At 48.4% G+C, this 9,977-nt stretch overlaps 1 protein-coding gene across 1 annotated transcript in view; it reads right to left on the bottom strand.

Moving 5' to 3' along the window:
- Positions 1 to 1,569: 1,569 nt before the first annotated feature.
- Positions 1,570 to 9,977, bottom strand: part of Vxn (vexin) — a 27,694-nt gene continuing 19,286 nt past the window's right edge. The window contains exons 5-6 of the mRNA XM_052718509.1: positions 7,498 to 7,589; positions 1,570 to 4,016 (exon numbers count right to left, since the gene is read on the bottom strand). Coding sequence (XP_052574469.1) covers positions 3,833 to 4,016; positions 7,498 to 7,589 — 276 coding nt within the window. The 3' untranslated portion in view covers positions 1,570 to 3,832. The remainder of the gene's footprint in view (positions 4,017 to 7,497; positions 7,590 to 9,977) is intronic.

Below are 9,977 nucleotides of genomic sequence, written 5' to 3'. Positions count from 1 at the left end.
CACTCAATTTATTTCTCTGTAGTTAGATCCTAGATATGGGTCTGCATTCCCTCAGCCCTCCAGGGAAACCTGCCTATCTGGGGTCAGGCAGGATTCAGACCACCTGCCCTACTGGAAAATGTAGGCTTCTTCAGGTTGACACAAAGCCTCAGCCACCTGGGGACAAGGGAATTTGCCTTATGGCAAATGTGCTCCAGGGACTGGCCCAGAGCTCGACACGGTGATCCCTGCCATAATCCCAGCTGTCTGGGAGCCCAGTGGAAGAGGACTGCAAGTTTGGGGTCAGTCTATACAACTTAGTGAGAACTTGATTCCAACAAACTTTAAAAATGAGACAGGAGAGGGTTGGGTCTGTGGCCCAGCAATAGAGTACCTGCCCAGTGCTGGAGGACCCTGGATTAAATCCTAATACTGAAGAAAACTGGAGGGGTGAGGTATGGTATGTGGTGTCCCAGAAAGAGCACTTGCCTTGGGCCTAGAAGTCTGAGGACGTGGGGAGAGACTTGGACACGGTTATAAGGGCCTCTCAGCTTGGATCTTCTGCACACCCCAACAAGGACCAGGAGTGCAGCCGGGACAGGCTTAGCCACCCCGTCCATGACTGAGCCGGGGTCAAGTTCCCTCTGCTGCTGTTTCTCTACTTTCCTGCTCCTTCCCAACGAAGGGTATTGGTAGATATGAACCTTGTCCCGGGTCCCATTGACAAATCAAATGGCCAGGTGTATGGCTGGTCTTCAGAGCAGTCTTCTTGTTCTTTGAGAGAGACAGGGATACACTTGTGGGGGACTTCCTGGACTTCTTGGTCGAGGATGGCAGTCTGGTGAACAATTTGAGATGCAGTGCAAATTCTAACCCTCCAGAGGCTCATCTTTGCCTGTGTTCTTCCTCCTCATTTATCCCTCTGACTCTGCCAACTTTGTGTCAGAGACACAAGATTCCTTTTCAAAATCAGGGTGGGCTGGCTTGCTTTTCCTACCCACTGCCCATCTGCCAGCTCCAGGCAACCTTAGCGCTGGCTGGGGTGGGGTATCTCCAGAGTAAGAACCGAAATATGTGACTGGCCACTGTCCCAACGGAGGCAATTTTATTACCCTACATGTCCTGGAAATCCTGCCTCTGGTTCAGGCAGACACTGGTCTTGGTTATTGCCAGACGGCAGTCTGCCTTGGCACCTTTCTGTGAGTGGCTGTGCTGTGAGTCATGGGGTAGTCTCTGGCAAGGAGCACGAGGTGGGTACAGAGGAGGAAGTCTGCATCTTTGCAGGCCAAGGGAGAAGCCAGCAGGCTGGGGACTGTCACCGGGACCCTGGAATTTGTGGTGGGTACCGAGAGGTCACAGCAATGGAGGAAGATAAAACCCTGGAAAATAGGTCGTGTAGCCAGTCCCTCCAGCTGAGGCCTGGTGCTGACTGGTGGGGAGGACCTGTAATATCAGACCCAGACATTGCCTCAGGATGGAAAGAACATGCTGGCTTCACATTTCCCTCTTATTTCAAGGAACGGTGAGGCCCAAATGCATAATTCTTTCCCATTGTGCAAATCTTCCCTCATTGAATAAGGGAGCCTCAGACACGTTCTTCAAGTGGTTTATTAATGTCACAAACAAGGCAGACTTTATTTTGATTTGAATTGAAATGCTCTACACAAGGCAAACACTTCACCGTGAAATAGTTAAAGATAAATAAAGGAGTCCCAGTCTGTACATAAATCTGCAGGTGCCACACACACATTTAAGATATCCATTGTAAGTTAAATAAATCCAGTCATCGGAGACGATGACCTGTTTGTCCCCTAGCTTTGTTCTGGATTCCAACTTAATATTGTGTACAACACTGGACCGGCCGCAGGGACTGGCCCCTTGGTGACAAAGCACTTGAAGCCCGGATTTCCAAACTGTGTTTGGATATGAGGGTCAGATGCTCAGAGTCCAAAGCAGAGCTGAAGGGCAGGAGTCAGCAGGGTGAGAGCCTGGAAGCCCGGGTTTTGACCTACCCCTGCCCTTTTACGGTTCACTTAGAGGGTCAGAAACAGGAGAGCAGAGGCCACAGAGCACCAGGCAGGAGGAAGTCCGAGACCCAAACTGTTCAAACTCTTCCTTGTGCCAAGACATAGCGATTCTCAACACTTCGGAGGGTCAGTTTTACCACAGTGTTTCTGCTTTCGTTAAGAGGATTGGATTAATTTAAACCTCTTAATTAGGAAATAAGACTTCTGGGGCAGAATTTAAACCACAAATGAGAAGTATATAGTCTATGTTATTGATCACTCCACAAGCAGATACCACTCATCAATTTCTGCACTCTGATACCTCAGATCCCATCTCCACACTGACTCCAGGCAGCCTCTCCCAGTCCACTGAGGTGGAGATTCTTTGCTTATTTCAGTACTTCCTTGTTCCCTACTTTGTGTGAAGGAGCAGATGTAACATGGGCATTGAAAGCTAGGTGACTTTGAACTAATCATTTAATCTTTTTGAATTGGTATCTTCCTATGCAGTGGGCAAATTCACCTAACTCAGTTGTTGGAAAGAACAGGCCTTCGTGGGAAGGGCTCAGCACTGGGCCTGGCACAGGGTGGGCAGGCGTCGAACAAATGAGAGGTATGGTTACCATTATTTCTTATGTGATCATTTTAAAGGAGAGTAAATATTAGTTTGAGCCACAGGAAATGTTTTTCAGCTGTTTTCAACCTACAAAAATGGTAATTTCCTCTGGTTTCATCTAGTGCATAAATCTCTCTCTCTCTCTCTCTCTCTCTCTCTCTCTCTCTCTCTCTCTCTCTGTCTGTCTCTCTCTCTCCCTCTCTCTCTCTCTGAGTGTGTGTGGTTTTTGAGACAGGATCTTGCTAAACTGCCCAGTCTCAAACATGTGGCCCTCCTGCCTAACCCTCTTGGGAAGCTGGGATTTCCATCCTCTGCTCTCACCCATCTTACTAATCTAATACATAATGATGTATGTCATTCAAATCACCTTTTAGTTCCACCTTTATTGGATTCTTCTCTCCATTTAAAAACGTCCTTAATTCAGTTATTGGAGGGAAGCTAAGACCCGGTGACAGTCCTACAACCTGCTGTCTAGTCATGTAACTTCCAGGGACCCCAGTCTCCCCACCTGAAAGTTGGGAACAACAGTGTTTTCTTAACAGTGGTTTTTCGATGGTAGGAAGAGGCAACAAATGGAAAAACACTCTCGAGGTTGACCAAGCTGGCCGACTGCACCACTTCACAAAATATAAGACACTAAAGTTAACGCTGCAATTTTAAGTGCTTTTCTATAGAAAAACCGCACGTCAGAGAATTCATGCCACCATGCCCATGGTTAGCAAAGCAGAGAGATGATGCTGTTAAGTAGATATTAGGACAAAGGAAAGATGAAGCGCTTCGTATCTCATCAAGGCGAAAAAGACATGAAATGGGAAAGTAAGAACTATTGTGTTAGGAGTACCTCGGAACCAAGCTTTTACATTTACACCGGAAATCATACATTTTGGGAAAACTCACAAAGGAGACAGGGCAACTGCCTTCTGTTTTCCTTGGAGGGCTTTCAAACGGGCCAGGAAGGTTTGCTTTTGGCATAGTTTTCCTAAAGAGAGGGGTAAAAACCTTTATGATCTCCCAACAAGACTTTAGACCAATGGCTTTAGCAGTTCTGGGAAATGGCTTTCCCGCCTTCTGGGACGTTGCTTCGTTACTTCCCATGCCCTATGCCAGAGTGTGAGGGAGGGTGATGTGTTTGGACTAGCAACCAGCAGAGGGGAGGGTGGCTCAGTCCCAATCCTCAACTCTTCTCTCCTGTGACCCTTGGCCAGTGCAAGGCTCCCAAGAAAGGTCACCTTTAGTCAGCTTCAAAGGCGCTGTTGGTGGCTCCCACGTATTCAGACTTCTTCTTGTGCCTGGTCCACATTTTTCTTAGGATGCCAGGGACACCACAGGAAGCACTGCCTGTTAATGGCAGGGAGGCTTCGGCTCCCTGGGGGAGGGTTGGGTACTCTTCTGCTATCTTCTTGAGGTGTCTGGATCTAAACGATAAACCAAAGGGGGGCAGGGGATGGAGGGGGCTGGTGAATACTGCACTGAGCCAGACTTAATCTGTAACTTTGAGAAGCATGTCTAGCTAGAGTTCTCCTCTCCTTCTCCATTCTATGACCATGATCCGCATAGCTGGAGGGTCACTGTAGAACACCCACAGGAATGTCCCCTGGGGTGGATCTCTAATGGAGTGAGAAGAGGTGACCATGAGCACAGTGGTTCATGGGATATGGGGTCCTGTCCTCTTGTTTTGAGAATTGCTTCCCTAACCAAGGAGAATACCCGAGGACTGGGGTGGTAGCTCAGTGGTACAGTGCTTGCCAAGCTGGCATAAAGTCTGGATTTGGTCTCCAGCACAGGGATGGGCAGCATGGCAGGGGATGGGGGTGACTGGGTTTAGAGAAGCGGCTTGCAGTGCCGTGGACTGGAAAGCTCCACTTCTGTCAAGGCGTGGTGCAGTCCTCCTGGTCTGCCTGAGCAGTCTGCAACAGCTACTGTCCCTCAGAAAAAATTGCTAGCCAGAATGAAACCCAAGCCCAGTGAGTTAAAACACACAACTTCCCCCCGGTTAAATCCCAATGCACCAAATGGCACATAACTTGGTTTTCACAATTCTTTCCAGGGGAATTCTGACATGCAGAAGTGCTCCATCCTGTGGGTCCCCCCCCCCCCACTCCTATGGCTTTACTTCCCTTGATTAATATTTGCCATGGTTCGATTGTGGCTGCTTTTCTACAACTTATCTTGAAATCTCATCTCCATTTTGAGATATTAAGAGAAAGGACCAGGGATCACACTTGTATTCTCAGCACTTGGGAGGCAGAAGCAGGAGATCTCAAGTTCTAGGCTAGCCTGGATGATACAGTAAGACCCTGCCTCAAAAATCAAACCAGGGCCACAGCTACAGCTCAGTGGTAGAGTATTTGCCACACGTATGTGAGCCTGGGTTCTAGTGCTGGCACCCAAAATAAAAAGAAGTAAGATCAGGGTATGGTCTTTTAGATTAGGGTTTTGCCTCATGAATGGATTAACTGATTCTTGGGCTAACAGAGTATTACCCAAGAGTGGGTCTGCCATAAAATCCAGTTTGAATATATCTCTCATACGTTTTCCTATCTCTGGTTATGTAAATGTCCTGTACAACCTCTGGACTCTGTCCACAGAGAGCTCATCTTTGGGCACAGTCCATTGGCACTGGATGACACCCAAAGTAACCTCTATTCTTTATAATGTCCCAGTCTGTAAGTATCTTGTAATTAATGAAAGAAAATGGGTTAATATGTTGTTTCAGCCTGTGTCCCTTCATATGCGTCCTGAGCATCTCACCAAACGTGCTGTTTCCCAATCTCTTAAAAGTTTAAAATTAGAAGTTTCTCAAAAAGTGTTGGCAGTTTTTTTTTTTTTTTTTTTTTTTTCGAGACAGGGTTTCTCTGTGTAGCTTTGCGCTTTTCCTGGAACTCGCTTTGGAGACCAGGCTGGCCTCGAACTCACAGAGATCCGCCTGGCTCTGCCTCCCGAGTGCTGGGATTAAAGGCGTGGGCCACCACCGCCCGGCGTGTTGGCAGTTTGAGTTAAGCTCTCTATGCTGGCTACTTTTATGTCAACTTGACACAAGCTAGAGTCATCAGAAAGGAAGGAGCCTTAATTGAGAACATGACTCCATAAGGTCTGGCTGTGGTGCATTTTTCTTAGTGATCGATGGGAGAGGGGGCAGCTTATTGTGGTTGGTGCCATCCCTGGGCTGGTGGTCCTGGGTTCTACAAGAAAGCAGGCTGAGCAAGCTGTGACGAGCAAGCCAGTAAGCAGCACCCTTCCATGGCCTCTGCATCAGCTCCTGCCTCCAGATTTCAGCCCTGCTTGAGTTCCTGTCTTGACTTCCTTCAGTGGTGGACGACAATGTGGAAGTGTAAACCAAATAAATCTTTTCCTCTCCAAGTTGCTTTTGATCATGGTGTTTCATCACAGCAATAGAAACTCCAACTAAGACACTCTCCATACATGATCTATACCTGCTTCTCACCCTATTTCTTTGGAGACAAGGTATCATTATTCCAGGCTGGACTTAAACTCATCGTGGTTGCCAAGGTGACCTTGAAGTTCTGGTCCTCTTTCCTCTATGTCCCTAGTTCTGAAATAATAGGTGTGCACCACCATGTAGGGTGTAGGATTTATTCGCTCCCTTCCTTCCTTCCTTCCTTCCTTCCTTCCTTTCTTTTTTTTGTGTGTGTTTTGAAACATGACCTTGATATGTAGCCCAGGCATGGCCTTGAACTCTTGCCGCTGCCTCCTGAGTGCTGGGATTATAGGCATGCATCATCATCTCTGGCTCTGCATATGATTTCACCTAATCTCCATGATAGCCACTTTTATCTTGCTTGTGTATGTGCATTTTTGTTTGTAGACAAGGTCTCACTAGTACCTTAAGTTGGCCTCAAACTCTTGGCCCTTTATCTCTACCTCTCAAGTATCAGGGTTACAGGCATGCAGCATCATGTACAACTATGTTTTAAAAAAATATTTATTTTATTATTTTAACTGTATGTATGCATGTTTGTATGTGTCTCTGTGTACACATGAGTGGAGATGTTTTGGGAGGCCAGAGGCATCGGACACCCTTGGAACTGAATTTCCAAGTGGTTATGAGCAGCCTGGCCTGGGTGCTAACAATCAAACTTGGGTTCTCTACAAGAGCAGTGCCTACCTTTAATCACTGAGCCATTTACCTAGCCTCTCTGTTTTTAAATAGATGAGAATAATTTTCCCGAAGTCATAGTGAGTACAAGTGCCAGGCTAGAGAGCAGATTTGAGTCCAAAGCATTCATTTTGTCATCATCACCTTTACCCCCTTGTCATGACCTACAGTGTGGAAGGCAGTTATTGAGACATAAAAGTCCATGCTCAGTTGCACACTCTGGCTGTCTTCCTACACTGAAGGTCTTTGGGGTGCTGCGGGAATAACCTTCCTGCTACCCTAGGCTGGCTCTAGATGGAATTAACAGGGGCCATGGTTACGGTTTGTTTTCAAACCTGGCCTTTATTGTTTTTGTTGGGTTTGTTTTTGCAGTAGTGGAGGTGGACCAGAGAGCTGCATTCTCAGCCTGAAAACTATCTGAGTCATTTCTGTACCTGTGGGTGAGAGTTCCTAAAAGAATTCACAAGGCATTTCTGACACCATCCACGGAGGTTCTGGATATGGCTCCTCATTACATTCGTCTAATTAAACAAAGCCCCGAAAGCAGTGCTAATGAAGTGGAAGCCATGAAAAGTACTCCAGCTTAATCCTAGACAAGCGATTGGTGTTTCTATAGCTGGACACATGTTTGCAGGCCTCATTACAAGGTCATTTACAGCTGGCATGGGTTTTTTGGGGTATATTAAGTGTGAGAAATGTTGGCCACCTGTTGCTCTCCTGCATGACTGGCATGGGTGGAGAGCCACACAGGCAGTGTAGCTGGAAGGCACAATACTTACCCTCTCCCCAGAACAGCTCCTTTTTCTGAGCCCTTGGCTGTCACCTCCACCACAGCTGGAGCTTTCACTGAGATGCGGGCCACTGGAGAAATCTGTGTTTTGAGGGAGTGGGGAAAGAGTTGAGGATGGTGCCACACTCCCACTCTGGCACTTACCGGAGCCATTTGTAAGAGAGCTGTCCGGAGGTACCACCCCTAACCTGGACAACCGCCCACCCTCAGTCAGCATCAGACATGCTGGAGGCCTTCTGGGGGTAGTGCCAGGACCACACAGTACCTGATGAGCAGGCTGGACATTGCCTGAGCCGCTGAATTGAACAAAGTCTGTGAAACTGTTGGTTCTGGGACTCTACTTAAGAACTACTGGCCTAGAGACATGTGTGAGAGACAGTCATTCCATCTTCCCAAGGAGCTGTCGCCCTTCCACCGCCTCTGCTGGTGTCTGATCGTCAGTCTGTAGGGGTCTTCTTCAACCATGCTGCCCACACCAGCACCAGCCTTTCCGTTTGCTTTCTTGCACCTTTCCAAGGACGGTCTACTCAGACCTTGTTTGTGCTCAGGCCCACTGCACTCTCCAGGTCCTACTCGTCAGGAGTCCCCATCCCAATCCCTCAGCGTGGAAGACTCAGGCCAACCCTGCATCCTTCTCCTCGAGGTCTTGCAGGGCTGACTTGCAGCTCGGCCTTTTAGGACTGTACGAGTCAGCAGATCCAGCTCCACGTTGAGCCGGCTTCCTGCCTTGTCTACTGCTGGCCCACAGCTCTGCATGTCTTTATCCTTCTCTGGATCAGGGCCTCATTTCTATCAGCCTTTCAAGCTCTCTTTCACGCTGAGGCTGCTGGCCATGTTCATCTTTCTCTGTCCCAGTGTCCCCAGAGCCCTAAATAGACGATGTGACAAATTGTGCCTTCTCACTTTTCTTTTTCCTCTAGTTCTCTAGCTACTGTCCTGGTCCCCAGAGAGACAAGTAGAAGAGTCTGGGACTGAGCTCCCACTAGCCCTCCCAACGGCCCTGTCCTGAACTGACAATTAGCTGATAACCTAATCAGGGCTAAGTCCAGGGGTTGCTTCATCAGTGGGCATACCCCATGCTTGGTTCTTCTCTGTTCCAAGCCACATCAAAGTGTCACCACATTTCCAGTCTCTGGAACAATTCCAGGTCAAAGACATCATTATTTACCACCTCTCTCCTGGGGCGGGGAAGGCCGAGGGCAGAGTCACTGTACCACCGTGTGGCCTCTCCCTAGCTGTTCCTCCCATCACAGGCCTATAGCTCCTGAGCTCAGGCAGGAAAGCCTGATCCCCACCCCTTCCCCATCTTCCTCAGTCCCATCTCATCCACGTCAGCACTGATTCAGGGTTAGATGGGTGCAGGCTCTGAGTCTCTCTCCTGCCCAGGACAATGAGCATCCGATGAGGCATAGCTCGTCTCTTTTCAGGCCCATGGACATGCCACTCTGCCTCTTCCTCTTCATCACCACCTTTCACTCTCCCAGCTTTCTCTGGTCTCTTGCTACAGCTGCATATCTGCCAAGGGCACCCTCTAAGCCTACCTTGAGGCCTGGGCACAGGAATCCTAGACACCCTTTTCTCCTTAACCTTGACCGTTTCTCAGCTCAGCAGCTCTCAAGACTGTCTTCCTTCCCTCTGCCAGCTGCCTAGCCACCCTATTTGCTGAGTGTGAGGTTGGAAAGGGGACTTCCTTGACAACAGTTTCTCCCATCCCCATCCTTTGTATAGTTTTTCCAATACAATGACCTAACTTGTCCAATTTGGTCCATAAGGATGAAGGGCTGGCCCAGTTAGCTTCTGGCATCTCTCCTAGTTTTCATGATGAATAGTAGCTGCTGCAAGGGCCTAGGATGTCCGAGATGCTCTCACCTCCATGCAACCTTGACTCGGTTAAGTGAAAGGGAACCCCACACTCATCCCTAGAAGACTACAAAGGAGAAGAGGAGATAAATCTGGAGACATGTCCCCAATCCCTCTTTAAGAAAGGACAAACTGTTCACCTTCAGGGTGGGCAGAGGGTAGGCAAGTATCTCTCTGCTGCAGAGGACCACCTTGCCCGGAGTCACATGCTTGTTGGGACAGCCCACGCACCCTGATGGAGCTAGGAAGGAAGACAAAAGGTTGAGCCATTTGGGCCCAGTTGAGACTCATCTGTGTAGGCAACTCACCCTAGATCCTACACTTGAAGGTGCTAATCCTGGATCATGGTTCAGTTGCTCCCTCCACACAAGCTTCCTCTCTACTCTCAAGACTGGTATCGATGCCTAAATTCATCTTATGCCTCAGTCCTCAAATCCCAGTGAACCTGGCCTGTAAGAGATGCTCTGAGAAGCACCCTGCCCACAAATGACTGGTTGTTATGGACTGAAGGTTTGTACCTGACTCAAACTCATCTATTAAGGCCCTACCCACCCCCTAGCCGGATGGTGTTTGGAGGTGGAGCTCTGGGCAGTAACTAGGTTAAGATAT

The sequence above is a fragment of the Peromyscus californicus genome, unplaced genomic scaffold (genome assembly GCF_007827085.1).
Source record: "Peromyscus californicus insignis strain IS unplaced genomic scaffold, ASM782708v3 Scaffold_5__1_contigs__length_169319896, whole genome shotgun sequence".
In the NCBI taxonomy this organism is placed as follows: domain Eukaryota; kingdom Metazoa; phylum Chordata; class Mammalia; order Rodentia; family Cricetidae; genus Peromyscus; species Peromyscus californicus.
The sequence above is the reverse complement of the archived record's forward strand: the minus strand, read 5'-3'. Positions and strand labels throughout refer to the sequence as shown.